At 35.6% G+C, this 15,523-nt stretch overlaps 1 protein-coding gene across 3 annotated transcripts in view; it reads right to left on the reverse strand.

Moving 5' to 3' along the window:
• TDRD5 (tudor domain containing 5) overlaps positions 1 to 15,523 on the reverse strand; it is a 93,590-nt gene that overhangs the window by 38,995 nt on the left and 39,072 nt on the right. For 2 of the 3 annotated variants that reach the window (XM_073011735.1, XM_073011734.1), the window contains exons 6-10: positions 15,318 to 15,471; positions 12,250 to 12,422; positions 10,991 to 11,211; positions 6,568 to 6,780; positions 6,154 to 6,220 (exon numbers count right to left, since the gene is read on the reverse strand). In XM_073011735.1, the coding sequence (XP_072867836.1) occupies positions 6,154 to 6,220; positions 6,568 to 6,780; positions 10,991 to 11,211; positions 12,250 to 12,422; positions 15,318 to 15,471 (828 nt within the window). Of the gene's footprint in view, positions 1 to 6,153; positions 6,221 to 6,567; positions 6,781 to 10,990; positions 11,212 to 12,249; positions 12,459 to 15,317; positions 15,472 to 15,523 lie in introns of those variants that run through there. The other variant, XM_073011733.1, reaches the window with a different exon arrangement.

The raw sequence follows: 15,523 nt of genomic DNA on the forward strand, positions 1-15,523 counted from the left end.
AATATGATAGAAAGGTTAAGAGAAATGGAAGAAAAACTAAGAAGTTTTAACACTTTTAATTATGGTCCCAGAAAAAAAGCATCAGAAACAAGAAGAATACAAATATAAATATGGGAAATAGGCAGTAATTGAAGAGATAATGGTTGGGAATTTGCAAGATTAAAAAAAAGTAACAAAACACAAAAGAAGTCTGATGAACCATAAAGTAGCATAAACAATAAATTCACACATAAACACATAACACTAATACTGAAGAACATGAGCAACTAATAGAAAATTTTAAAAACACCTAGAGACAGAAAGGACACTACCTACAAAGGAGAAAATCTATTAAACTGACAGCTGACTTCTCAGAAAACGATAAGGGAAACCAGAAGCCAGTAATGGTATCTTCAATGTGCTAAAGATACTAACTGCTAACCTAGAATTCTGTACTTAGTAAATACATGTTTCTATAATAAGTGAAAAATAAATGATATTTTCGGAAAAATACAACTTTGCTATCAGCTGACCCTCATTAAATAAAATCCTAATTAAACGAAGGAAAACAGGTCCCAACAAAGGGTTTGACTGAAGAATGAAGAGCAGAGAAATATATAATTAAATCTAAATTGACATTATTTTATGCAATTTCTTGAGGGGTTAAAAATGGTAACATTACACAACAAAAAGGTCAGAAGAGGAAGGTAAAGGAGTTAAAGTGCTCTAATATCCTTGCATTGTTATGCATATTGTATTTCCTAGATCAATTATTAAAATAATAGTATATTTCTTAGTGAATTAGTTAAAAAATCTCTTCAAAATAAGGCATGCATGGTGAGAAAAAGAATAGGTAGACTATATAGTATACACAAAATAAAGTGTAAGAGTTAAACCCAGATATTTCAATTATTACAATAAATGTAATCAGTCTAAACATTCTGGGTGAAAGACAAAAGGTATTACCCTGGATTAAAAAAACAAACAACTATATAGTTCATAAAAGACATATCTAAATATAAAGATACAGAAGGGTTGAAAGTAGAATGACAGTTTAAAAACAAACCAAGATAATATTAAATAGAAAATTATAGTTATATTAACATTAGACAAATTTTTTTTTTTTTTTTTTTTTGCATTAGTAGAAATAAAAGAGGTTAACTTCATAATGATAAAACATTCGGTCTGCCAGGAAGATATAACAATTTTGGTACTGTATATGTACCTAATAATATAGCCTCAATTGTATACAAAAGAAAAACTGACTGAACTATAGGAAGAAATACACAAAAGAATAATCATAGACAAAAGCCACACTTCTTTCAATAATTACAGAAAAGCAATACAGAAAAATCAGAATGAGTAAGAGTTTCACACAATAAAGTTGATCTTATGGACATACATAAAATATTACACTCAACAACTGCAGAATATACACTTTTAAAGAAGACACAACCATTTATCAAAAGTGACACTATGCTGGACCATCTAGCAGCCTCCTATTTAAAGGGCTGATACTATCCAGAGGATGATCTCTGACTACAGAGTATTTAAACTAGAAATCAACTACAAAAGGACAAATTAGAAAAATGTTTATAAACTGAGAAACTTGTAAATAATCCATGAATCAAACAAGAAAGCAAAATATAAATTAGAAAATATTTTTAACTGAACAATAAAACAACTACTACACAGTAAAATTTATGAGATCAACCTAAAGGCTAGAAATAACCTAAGCTTGCACATCAAGAAGTTAGGGAAACAACAGCAAAATAAACCCAAAGAAAGTAGAATTAAGGAAACAGTAAAAATAAGGCAGAAATAAACAAAATAGAAAAAAAATGTTTATAATAGAAACAAGAAAGCCAAACTTGGTTCTTTGAAAAAACTATTCAAAATGGCAAATATCTGTCTCTTTAGATCCTTAAAAAAGATACAAATACATCTTTGGAATGTAAAAGGACATATCACTACAGATGTCAACATCAAAAGGACAAAAAAAATTATTAACAATTTATGCCAAAAACAAAATTTAAATGACATCAAAAAAGTCAAGAAGGAATAAAAAATGAAAAGTCTACTATAAATATTAATTTTAATTTTTGTTAGGGTGGTAAAAGTTGCAACAAAATATTAAGATTAAAAAATTACTCAAAATTTACAAAATGAGTATTACATATAAACAAGTATATATTAGGTTAAAAATTAAACTTTTGAATAATTTCATGATCTGTAGCCTTTATACTTCTGTAGTTATTACAGCTTAAACTGCACTAAGGCTTCTGGGATAAATATATATTACATCAACATATGCTATAAACTCCAACACACAGTATTATCAATTTAGTTTGAAAGTTCTATGTCTTTTAAAGAAATTCAGAGAATAAAATTAAAAACAAGTTTTTCATATTTGCCCACATGTTAACCATTTTCCATAATCGTCATTCTTTCCTGTAGCTCTGCATTACCATTTGGTTTCACTTCACTACAGAATTGAAAGAACTTCCTTCAGTATTTCTTGTTGTTCAAGATTGCTAGTGACGAGCTCAGTTTTTACTTTTTGAAAATGTCTCCATTTCTTCATTTTGATAGATATTTTCACTAGATACAGAATTCCACCTTGACTTTTCTCTTTCAGATTTCAATGTTGTTTCTTTCAATGGGCAGTTAGATATTATTTATATTATTGTTTCCTGAATTTTCCCCCTTCTCGTTGCTTTCAGGATTTTCTCCTTTCACTTTAGATTCCAGCAGTTTGATTATGATGTGTCTAGGTATGGTTTTCTTTGTATTAATTCTGCTTGGAGTTTGTTGATATTCTTGGATCTGAATATTGACCTCTTTCACCACATTGTGGAAATTTTTGGTCTTTCTTTTTTCCATCCTATTCTCTCTCTCAACTCTTTTTCTGGGACTCCAATTACATCCCTATTGGGGTAGCTGATATTGAACCAGAGACCAAGTCTCTGTCCATTTTCATTTTAATTATTTTTTATGCTCTTCTTCATATTGGATAATTTCTTTTGATCTGTGTTTAAAGTTCATAGACTCCTCTATTGTCTCCAAATCTGCTATTAAGCCTATGCAGAAACTTTTCATTTATTTCACTTTACAACTCCAGCATTTCCATTTATTTTAAATAGTTTCTTAATGCAGAAATTCCTTCTCTGTTCCTTAATGATGAGTAAATCTCTCGGTCCTTGAACATACTCATAAGAGCTGCTTTAAAGTCTTTGTCTGCTAACTGCAACATCTGGGACATCTCAATGTCGGTTTCTACCAACTACTTTTTTCCTTGAGTATATGTCACATTTTCCCGTTTTTGTTTTTCGTTTTTCCATGTCTAGTGATTTTTAGTTAAATAGTAAACATTATCAATATGTTTTAGAGTTTCTGGATTCTGTTACGCTCTTCTCAAGAGTGATTTGTTTTAACTGGCAGTTAAAACTGTCTGGACCCAAACTCTACACTGTCTCTTCTGCAGTCTGTAGCAATAGAAATCTCTGTTCAGTCACCTCAAATGCCAACGGTTGATTTTTCACCAGGCTACTGAGTTCTCCCCAGCACTTAAGATAGTTCAGTAGTCACCCAAGGATTTGGGCAGATCATATATAATGATTTGGGAACTCATCCATTCTGTGGTTCCCTACTTTCAAGTATTTCCACCCTAACTTCCAAATGTTCTGCTATTTCCAAACAATGTCTTATAATTCTTTAAGACAGCAAGACTGCAGATTCTCAGAAAAGAAGCTTGAAAAGTCCCATTGCCATTTAACTAACTGCTTCTTTGCCTGCTTCTGATTTTGCTAATGGGCATAATAGTCTGTTGCTATTATGCTATTACCAAATGCATTATTTTTTAAATCAGAAAAAAAGACACAGAAATAAAGTGAGATAGAGTCATTTAGTTAAAAACCTAGTTGTTGAGCATTTACCATGCACAAAGCCATTGCTCTGGGCACTGGAGATTCAGTGGTGAACAAGACAATTTCCCTAATTTCAGGGGCTCACATGGTCATGCATAAACAAACAAGACAATATCAGATAGTGATAAAGCATTATGAAGATAAAACAAGGTGACAATGAATAACTGAAGTGTGCATTTTTAATTGTCAGGTCAAAGAAGTCCTTTTTGAGGAAATAACTTTTGGACTTAAATTTGAATGACAAGAAGGACAACTGTGAGATTACTGTGAATAAGCTATTCCAGTGATTAGAATATGCAAAAGCCCTAAGGCCAGAAGGAGTTTAGAAAGGAAGAAAGGAGGGTCAGAGGCGGTGGCTCACGCCTGTAATCCCAGCACTTTGGGAGGCCAAGGCGGGCAGATCACTTGAGGCCAGGAGTTAAAGACCAGCCTGGACAACATGGTGAAACCCCATCTCTACAAAAATAAAAAAATTAACCAGGCATAGTGGCGCACGCCTATAATCTCAGTTACTCAGGAGGCTGAGGCAGGAGAATTGCTTGAACCAGGGAGGCGGAGGTTGCAGTGAGCCAAGATTGCGCCACTGCACTCCAGCCTGGGCAATGAAGGGAGACTCTGTCTCCAAAAAAAAAGAAAGGAAAAAAGAGAAAAGAAGAGAACAAAAAATGGAAGCTATCTGACTGATATGAAAGTAATGAACACTGGCTACAACTGAGTCACAAATTTAATCCTGTGCTTCCTGATGGCAAAATAGTAAAAAGAAACTTATTCAGGAATCAAATGCAACCAAGAAAACAACCTTGAATACAAGCTTCCATCAAAAAACATATTTTGCATACATTGTTTCTAATAGTCAAAAATTAAAAGTAGTTTGAATGTCAAACAATAATGGTTAAACAGGCTATGATGCACATTTACCTAACAGATTACACTATGAATCCAATAAAATTGAGAACTTAACATATAAAAGTACTTAAGCTATAATGCTAAGCAAAAGAGCAGAATACAAAATATTACTATTTTAAATAATGCTGAAAACCATACAAAAAACCCCTCACTCCCAACATCCAATAAAATAAACTGGAAGAAACATACACCAAATTTCTAAACTATGTATGTTTGAGTGGTGGAATTACAGGTAATTTTTTTTTCTTTTTCTTTCTTTTTTTTTTGAGACGGAGTTTCACTCTTTGTTGCCCTGGCTAGAGTGCAGCGGCACAATCTCGGCTCACTGCAACCTCCACCTCCTGGGTTCAAGCGATTATCCCGTCTCAGCCTCCAGAGTAGCTAAGATTACAGGCACCCACCACCATGCCTGGCTTTTTGTATTTTTAGTGGAGATGGGGTTTCACTATGTTGGCTAGGCTGGTCTTGAACTCCTGACCTCAGGAGATCCGCCTGCCTCGTCCTCCCGAAGTGCTGGGATTACAGAAGTGAGTTTTTCTTTCTTCTTTACAGAATTTTTCAGATAAAAAATATTTTTAAAATCCATTTATATGTGAGCAACTGATAGATTAAGCAGACAAATACGGCATAATAAATATATAGGTATGTGCTAGTAAGAGTTCTGAAGGAAAAATACAAAGTTAGGTACATAAGATAATTATAACTACAAAAATGCACCTACATACATGAAAATGACTCCTGCTCCATTCCACCTCAAACCTCTGCCAAAATGTTGCTAGAGAATTATCTTGAAAACATGTTATCTGTCGGTGGCAGTTTCCTATTTACATCCTTTAGTTGCTCCCCAGCCTCTAAAGGACGACAATGTTCAGACCTCTGAACATGGGTCTTCACATTAGGCTCCTATTTCTTTGACATTTTCTACCATGCACCCACATTAGCTCATCCTATATTCTGTAGCCAAACAGAACTACTTAAAATTTCTCCCATTTGAGATGTTTCATGCTACTCTCCCTTTGCTTGGAATGCCTTCCTTTTTTCATCCAGTTATCTTCCTAATCTTCCTTCAAAGTGCCACTCAAATGCCTCCCTAATTACCTTGGACAGAAACAAGCAATCTTCCTTTTGCACCTCTATCATACATTCTTGAAACCTCTCCTATAGCAAATTTTATATGGCATAACAGTTTCTGTCTACATGTCTGTCTTCCATACTCTATACACTGACTTCTTTCAGGGCTGGTTCTATGTTTTATCTTTATATCCTGAGCATGTAAAACTGTTCTTGGCACATAATAGGCACTCAAGTGTTTGCTGATTAAATGGGAGACAAGCAAACATACCTCTACTGGTCTCACCCAAGCCAAAGAACAAGGGATAGCCTGAGCTGGAAGCTTTGTGTAGCAGCACCTGCCAACAGATAATCAAATATATAAGTTAAATCTTCCTGCTATTTAAATGCACCTCTTAGCATGACCCAAAAAATCACTTTCTTAATAAGAGACTAAAACGTAGTCTCATTGTACATTCAAAATTCAGTGTCATGTAAAAGACAACACAAGAGTTACAATCCATCTGTGAAACGAAACGACCCAGTTGTCAAATATGCACTAAGAAGAAAGAAAGAAGGGAAGGAAGGAAGGAAGGAAGGACTGGAGGGAGGAAGGCAAGAGAAAAGAGAGATCCCAACCCCACAGAGCTTCAACACTGTGATTCAAAATTTAATTCATCCATTGTTCTAATTCAATTCAACTCACTTGAGGAACCTCAGGGAGGACTTCTGAACAATTCCAATATTTCCAAAGTCTGGGTAGAACACTTCAACTTCCTGTTTCCCAAGGACTCGATGGATAATGACCCGATACCACCACTTATCCTCAGAAATCCTCACACAACAGAGATGTCCCGGCTGAATAAAACATTCTGGCATGACATATCGATCAGAAACCAGCTGATTAGAATAACAGCGCCTGTGGAATTCCATAATACAGAGAAATCCATAGGGGAAGAAAAAATTAAAGATAATTTTTATCAATGTATCAAGCCAGAAAGTCTTGGCAAAAAGCAAAGAAAAAAATTTTGACTTTGTCAAATTGTTAATGCTCATTAATACCAATTAATTGTTTTTTTCTTATCTGAGTCCCATCTCTTCATCAACAAACTTCTTCAAAGAGAAACTTACATACTCATTTTCTGATCTCACATTCTCTGCTGGATAGAATGTACCCCAACTTCATTCCCCAGTACTTCCTAGGATAAATTAGTTTTAAGACATCAACGACTTGATGGCTCCCAAATCCAGCAGCCTCTCTCCTCAGCCTTCAATACGCATGATCTTGCTGCAGCATTACCCTGTCCTGTTTCAAACCCCTTCCTAGTTTCTAAGACACAATTCTCTACTTCTTTGTCAATAGTTATTTTTTTATTGGCTCTGTATTGCCTTAAATGTTGAGGTTCACTGGGGTCTTATCTTTAGGAAGTATAACATAACATAAGCTTAGGAACCAATAACGTGGGTCCAAATCCTGACTCCCTCATTTACCAGTTGTGTGACAATCTTTCTGTGCTTTAGTTTCCTTGTTCAGGATGGGGATGATAAAAATAAAACGTGTTAAAACATCTGAAAGTTTAAGACAGTGTACACATATAGTAAGCTCTCAAATATTAGCTATTGTTCTTGCTATATACTGTCTCACCCATTTTCATGTCTTATACCATACTACTGATCAATTGTTAATTCTCAATCTATCTCTAGAAGACCCTGCATCCTTTCTGCACTTCAAAACTGGAATATTTCCAACTATATGGAAGATATGCTACTTGTTCCTCAATACCCATTTTCATCTTTCTCTTCTCTCTAGTAATAGATTCTCCCACCATTTAACTGGGCAAATGGTCATTCAGGTTTCCCAAGCTCTCCTGCATCTAGCTGTGGCTATGTGAATGCTAAATTTTGGCCAATGGGATATGAGAAAAAGTGTACATAGTTAAAATGAGTACATTTAATGTGTATTTTACCCACAGTTTCAAAAGTGAAAATTCTGAGTTGTGTCTTTTAATAAAACAGGTATCCCTCCCATCCCCCCACTTATTTTTTCCCTCCCCACTAACTGGCAGGAGGACTGGGTGGTGGTAATGGTCACCCACACCCAAGACCACGTGAACAGGGACAACACACTATTCTGGAGCAGCAAGATTCTACACTTGCGTCCCCCTCCCACCACAGAGCTATCATATCAGAATGTATTGTGTATATTTGGACTATTATGGGAAGAAGAAATAAACTTTTATCTTCTTTAAGCTACTATGATAAAGTTATATCTAACAGTGGCTAAACCTAATCCTAACTCATACCATCTATTCAACGTTGCCAATGACTCTCATGGTCAACTTAGAGACACCACAGGTAAACTTCTACTAATAAGCTTTCAACCCAGCTCAAACCTATCCAGTCTCTAAAGCAAACAGTTTTCATCATCTCCTTCCCTTTCTTATTCTTCTCAACACTCTTCTTGTCACCTGGCAATTTTCATTTTCCTATTTATTTCTTCCTTTCTAGTCTCACTCTCATCAAGACTAATCCACTAATAGATCTTCGTCCCTTCACTCCAATGGCTTTCTTAAAACCATCAGTGCTTCCCCACTGTCTACAGAATAAGATAAAACATCTTCCCATGGTATTCAGAATCTAGCTTTTTCTTAGTCTTTCAGCATCACATCCAGTCACTATCTCCCACTTCCCGACTCCTGCAACCTCACCTGGTGCTAACGTCACTTCCTTATTGCTGTTCCCAAGGCACGCCACTTACTCCTTTGTTAATGTTGGCCTTGGTTCCAATGACTGGACCTGATTATACTCACTCATAACCTCCTTGACTGGCAAATTCTTGTTTTTGAGGCCTAGCTCAATTATCTCTTTTGTGAAGCTTTCCCCAACCTTGCCCAGGCAGAATGACTTCCTTTTACAATATCCCATGTATCTCCCATCTTCCTAAGCTAACCATGGTATTCACAAAGGCAAAGGACCATGTCTTACTTATCCTTGTAGTGCAAGTGCCTCAACATTCTGACACTAAGCATACACAGTAGTTACAGTATTTTTTTTTCCAGACAGGGTCTCACTCTGTTGCCCAGGCTGGAGTGCAGTAGCACAATCATGACTCACTGCAGCCTTGACTCCTGGGGAGCTGGGACTACAGGCATGCACCATCATGCCCAGCTAATTTTTAAATTTCTTTTGTAGATACAGGGTCTCACTATGTTGCCCAGATGAATCTTGAACTTCTGGGCTCAAGCAATCCTCCCACCTTGGCTTCCCAAAGTGCCAAGTTTACAGGCATGAACCACACTATACCCAGTCTATAGTATTAATAATAATAGCCGCCAACATTTGGGCTATGCTCCAAGTACTTTAATTTTTAGAACTCTGTGAAGTAGGTACTATTATTTTCTCATTTTGGAGATAAGACAACTAGGCCCAGAGAAGTAAAGTAACTTCAAGGTCACAGAGCCAGTAAGTGTGCTTTTAAAACATGTACAAATGTCCCATAGGCATACTGGAATGGAATATATATTTTTACTAAGTGCCAGGTGTCCTGGAGTAGAAGAATACATACTGTTGTCAAGTTTAAAACATGGAATGTTTTTTGAGATACAAAATAAAATGAAATAAATTATTCTTCTTTAACAATATATAAATCAGACATTGTTGTTCATGAACAAATCTGAAGTGGTTGAAAATGTCCACATTTTACATGGTGTTTGCTAACAAAGGACAGTTTTTAGTAGAGAAAAGAGATAACGTAAGTTAGTAGTTCTCAAAGCATAGTCCACAAACATGATTTTTACCTGGAAGATGAACTAGCCATTTCTTTCATATCATTTTTGCTTTAAAGAACCACTAGAAAGCAGACTTGGGTTTTTGACACACATTTTTCAACAATGAAGCAAGCTTGTCACTTCAAGGAAAACAACTCACAGTACACGTTGTCAATGATAAAAATCAAACTTTCGAGTAAAAAGATTTTGGAAATGTTGCATCCACCACTGTGAGCTTGACAGCTTCCCAATACTAAATACTTTTCTTATGAGATCAATGATGATATTAATGTGATATTTTTATACTGCATAATGAAATGTGTCGACATTTGGAAGATCCGCATAATTCAGCAAACTAGTTATTTTCCAAATGACCAAGTATGACCCATTCAGGGATAGTTTGAATCCATGCTTAGAAGCAGCTTTGTCCTTGCTTTAATATTCTGCTGTTGCCATCTTGAAATTAGTAACTTTTAAACAGGGAGCCCTGCATTTTAATTTTGCACCAGGGCCACCAATTACACAGCCAGTCTTAGATTCATTCAAATTGTAAAGGCAGACCAATGGGGTTTAAATAATAGAGTACAAAAAGTTCAAATTCCAAACAACATTTGAGAAACTACCATTTCTCAAGTTTTAGCATACTACCAAAAAAGAATATTCACAATTTTCTGAAAAAGCTGTTAAAATACTTTTTCCCAGACTACACATTGGTGTGAGGCCAGATGTCTTCAAATACTTCAACCAAAACAACATATCTCAACAGATTAAATGCAGAAGCAAATATGACAAGTCAACTTTCTTCTATTACGCCAGATATTAAAGAGATCTACGAAAGTATAAAACAATGCCACCCTTCTAAATTTTTAAATAGTTATTTTCATAAAAATGTTTATATTAACACAAGAATTATTTTAATATTAAAATTTTACAGTTTAAATTGCTATACAATAAATACTGATAAACAAAAGCTCTCTTGGGTCTTTAATTTTTAAGAGTCCTAAAACCAAAAAGTTTGAGAACTGCTGATTTAAGAGATATGTGATCTAGAACTAGTAATACCATTTGACCCAGCCATCCCACTACTGGGGATACACCCAAAGGATTATAAGTCATGCTGCTATAAAGACACATGCACACGTATGTTTATTGCGGCACTATTCACAATAGCAAAGACTTGGAATCAACCCAAATGTCTATCAGTGACAGACTGGATTAAGAAAATGTGGCACATATACACCATGGAATACTATGCATATTGTGCACATGTACCCTAGAACTTAAAGTATTTTATAAAAAAAAGTTAAAACAACAAAAAAGAAGAGAGATGTGAAAAACACATGGAAAACAACAGACTCCTACCGCATTTCAATCATCATGTCTTCGAGTAACTCTGACGAATCCCTGCTATAGATCCGGATGTAGAATTGACTGGGAGAGATGATATACTCCACAAAGACACCTACAAGGGAACTGGTGTCTAATGGTGGGAGTCTGCATAATTTCTTGTCCGGCACAGCATCTGGCGGGATGTCATGATTTGCCATTGCCAGGTTGAGCTGTGATTTGTTTGTTTCTACTTGCTATAAGTTAGGAAAAAAAAAAAAAAAATTAAAAATCTCTTGGTGACATTTCAAACCCCATGGCATGTTTCTCAAAGTATATTTCAGGAACCACCTTTATCAGAATCACTTGGGAAATTACACAAATACAGATTCTTGAACTCAAGCCCAGACTTACGGATTCAGAATGCCTGGGAATGGGGCCCACAATTATGCATTAAAAAAAAATTCTCTGGGTGATTCTTACCTATGTTAAAATATGAAAACTACTGCCTTATGACATTAGGTATAGAGTTTAAAGTGTTACACAATTGTCCTATACAAAATTGAAAATATGATACTTCAAACATTCAGGCTGAACCAAGTGAAGTCCTACTCAAACGTATCAGCAGTCAAAGGTAACTTTAATAGGTTAAATGTCAGACTAGTTTTCCAATCAAAAGCAGGATTTCTCAAATACTCTCATTCTGAAACATATTGTTTTCCTCTAGGCCTTCTATTTTCCTCCAGAAAATACAGCAAGCTCTCCAAACAAAACTTTTTCCTTCCATGAAAGAAACCAGGTAGAGAGGGTAGAAGGGAAAAAGAGCAAGCAATGATCCTTAATAACAACAAAATAAGTAACGGGAGATGGAAACACAAAAATGGTGAATTGTGTGTGGAAGCAATAAAAGAAAAAAAACAAAAAGCACCCTATAATTGAGGATGGGTGTAGAAGCAATTTGCAGCAGTACTGAGGCACACAGCCAAAACGAAGCCTCTCAATTTTTCCCTCTAAAGCCCCTGTGGGTTTTCAAGACATCATGACAGAGCTGTCAACTCTCAAAACCATCTGAAAACTTTAAAATGAGCCTTGAGGAAAAGCAAGCTATATAAAAGACTGAAAACTAGAAAGAATGCTATATGATATAACTTCAGTACAAAGATGATTTCTTCTAATAAATGATATATCCAGAAATAAGACTTTTCTAAAAAGAATTTTGGTTTAAAGAAACATACATTCATTTACTTTCCATAATGCTGAATATCCAGTGCACCAAGTCTTTAAACCTCACTCACCAGCTGTAAAGGCTTTACTACCACATTAGGCTTCTTGCAAATCTTCTGTTGTGGCTCTTTTTGTTTTTTTGAAGGGCAATTCCATACAGTCTCTTTGACAGCAACAGTAGACAATGAATTTCTAGGTGGACTGGAGACACAAGCTTTGGCTTCTATTTTCTTATCTGATTGAACTAAACACAAATTTCTGACTGATGAAACAACTCCATCTCAAATGGCCAATACAGCAGCCTATGCATATTTGTTAAAGTAGCTGTACAACCATTACTAAGCACTTTCAATACACCCAGTGCTAGAAGGACAATGATAAATGAGAGATATAAACTGGTCTTTGCAGACCTTTCAGTGTGGCAAAATATAAGGGAAGTTCTAGATGGGAACAAATCTTAAATTATTTGTGCTAGGGGGAGGGACGCTTGTGATCTGATAAGGTATCTTAAACTTTAGTAAAAGACTTAATTTTTTTCAGCATCTTGATTTCAATTTACTTCTTGTTCAAATTAAACAGGGAACATTCTTCGTTGCTTAACATAGAATGTATGTACCTACTTAACATTCCATAATACAGTTCCTTAATTCTTAGGAAATGTTCAAGTTAATAACGTATTGTGTTCAAATTTACATGTGTATGATAACTACAAGAGATTGGCACATTAAAACAGACTCCAGGCTGGGTGTGGTGGCTCACGCCTGTAATTCCAGGACTTTGGGAGGCCGAGGCAGGTGGATCACAAGGTCAGGAGTTCAAGACGAGCCTGGCCAATATGACGAAACCCCATCTCTACTAAAAATACAAAAATTAGTCGGGCATGGTGGCGGGCGCCTGTAGTCCTAGCTACTTGGGAGGCTGAGGCAGGAGAATCGCTTGAACCTGGGAGGCGGAGGTTGCAGTGAGCCGAGATCGCACCATTGCACTCCAGCCTGGGCAACAGAGCAAGACTCCACCTTAAAAACAAACAAACAAAAAAAAGACTCCAGATAGACCTACAAGCATGGTGACTACTTAAAAAATGAAGTCATAAGTACACAAAGATGTAGGTACAAGAATATTTGTCACTGTATTTTTTTTGTGATGGTGAAAAATGGAAACAATCCTAATGTCCATCAGTAGAAGACTGGTTAAGTACATTATAATTATATGGAACTTCAAATGATGAAATAAGCTTGTTTGTACTAATACAAAAAAAATCCACAGTATATGAAGTGTAAGAAACGAGGATTCACACAATACAGATATCCACAGTAGTTTGACTTTCTTATGGTATGAAAGTGATACACATTCATTAGAAACCATACTTCAAGTACCCATACAACACTGTTTTTCACTTTCAGTACAGTATTCAATAAATTACAGGTGATATTCAACACTTTAGTATAAAATAAGCTTCGTATTAGATGATTTTGCCCAACTGTAGGCTAACGTAAGTATTCTGAGCATGTTTAAGGTAGGCTAGGCCAAGGTCTGATGTTCAGTAGGCTAGGTGTATTAATTGCACTGTCTACTTATGGTGGGTTTATTGGGACAGAACCCCATCATAAGTTGAGGTAAATTTGTATTTATATACTACTGTTTTGTGTAGGAAAAATTATACATGTGATAATTAGCTATATCATACAGAAGAGGTCCAGAAATAAACACACTAAAACTATTAATGATAGTTACCTCTGTATTGTTGGAATTGTTTAAACAAGCATGTGCAGCTTTTGTGATTTAAAAAAAAAAGATCTATCTATGTCTTACATATTCATTGGAAAAACTCTTGGAGGCTATATAAACATTCTAACAGCATTATTTTGGGGGAGGGGATAAAATAATAGAAAATGTTCTCTCTCTACTAATCTGTGCTGTTTATATATTTTTAGAGTGAACATGAGCTACTTTAATAATAAGAAAATCAATAAAGGTAGTTACATTTCGGGGGGGAAACCTGTCCATCATAACCACTCATTCAAGTTTATAAAAATACAAGTTCCATACTGCAATCTAGTTTTGTGAGGTGTTGCCATTGGAAAAACTGAGTAAAAGGTACATGGGATCATACTGTATTATTTCTTACAACTCCATGTGAATCTAAAATTATCTCAATAAAAACTTCAAAAGAAAAAGAAGGTTCCCCCATCCCCCAAAAAAACAAAACACAAATCAAGTGCCCTAAATGCAATGTGGTATTATCCTGGAGTGGATATAGAAACAGAAAAAGGACATTCTTGGAAAAACTGGTAAAATCAGAATAAAGTCTGGAGTTTACTTACTAGCAATGTATAATGTTAATTTCTTAGTTTTGATAAATGTATCATGGTAAATAAGACATTAATATTAGAAGAAACTGGGTGACAGGTACTACCTGTACTACCTTTATGATTTTTCTGTAACACTAAAATTATCCTAAAATTGAAAGTTTATTTTAAAAAATACAAGTGCTGGGTCCCAATGCACACCCATTTATTCTGCATCTCCATATATTTCTAAAAAGCTTTTGATGCACGGCCTGAGTTAAGAACCACTGCACTATCAGATTACCATTTTAGAAACTTTATTTCCTTCAGAATTACCAAAAAATCTAGACAATGAAGAAAGCAAAAAAAAAATTTTTTTTTTGAGACGGAGTCTCGCTCTGTCTCCCAGGCTGGAGTGCAGTGGCGTGATTTCGGCTCACTGCAAGCTCCGCCTCCTGGGTTCACGCCATTCTCCTGCCTCAGCCTCCCGAGTAGCTGGGACCACAGGTACCCGCCACCACATCCAGCTGTTTTTTTTGTATTTTTAGTAGAGATGGGGTTTCACTGTGTTAACCAGGATGGTCTCAATCTCCTGACCTCGTGATCCACCCACCTTGGCATCCCAAAGTGCTGGGATTACAGACGTGAGCCACTGTACCCGGCCGAAGAAAGCAACATTTTAAAATTCAGATAATTTTTATTAGTAATACAGATTAACCTTATTACAACAAATGCCACCAGAAAGGCAGTCATTATATAAAACATTTCATGGCTAGGCATTATTTCGTGTTTTCTTTGTCCTCATAAGGACAATAAAAATGAGGTTTCCATCATACTGTGGTTCTACTCACCAGGTGGTAGAGGCTTCTTATCCACATCAAACACTAGTAAGTCTTGCTGTCCTTCCCTGAACTCAACATGGAGAATGTCACTAAGAGCTCCAACAAGTTCTGTCACATTTAAGAAGCCTAATTTTTTTGGTGATAGTTGCTCTTTAAAAATCACCTGTCACAAGAAAATAGAAATTACATGAAACAGCATTAGATAACAGATATAT

Source organism: Chlorocebus sabaeus, chromosome 25, assembly GCF_047675955.1.
Source record: "Chlorocebus sabaeus isolate Y175 chromosome 25, mChlSab1.0.hap1, whole genome shotgun sequence".
Taxonomy (NCBI): Eukaryota; Metazoa; Chordata; class Mammalia; order Primates; family Cercopithecidae; genus Chlorocebus; species Chlorocebus sabaeus.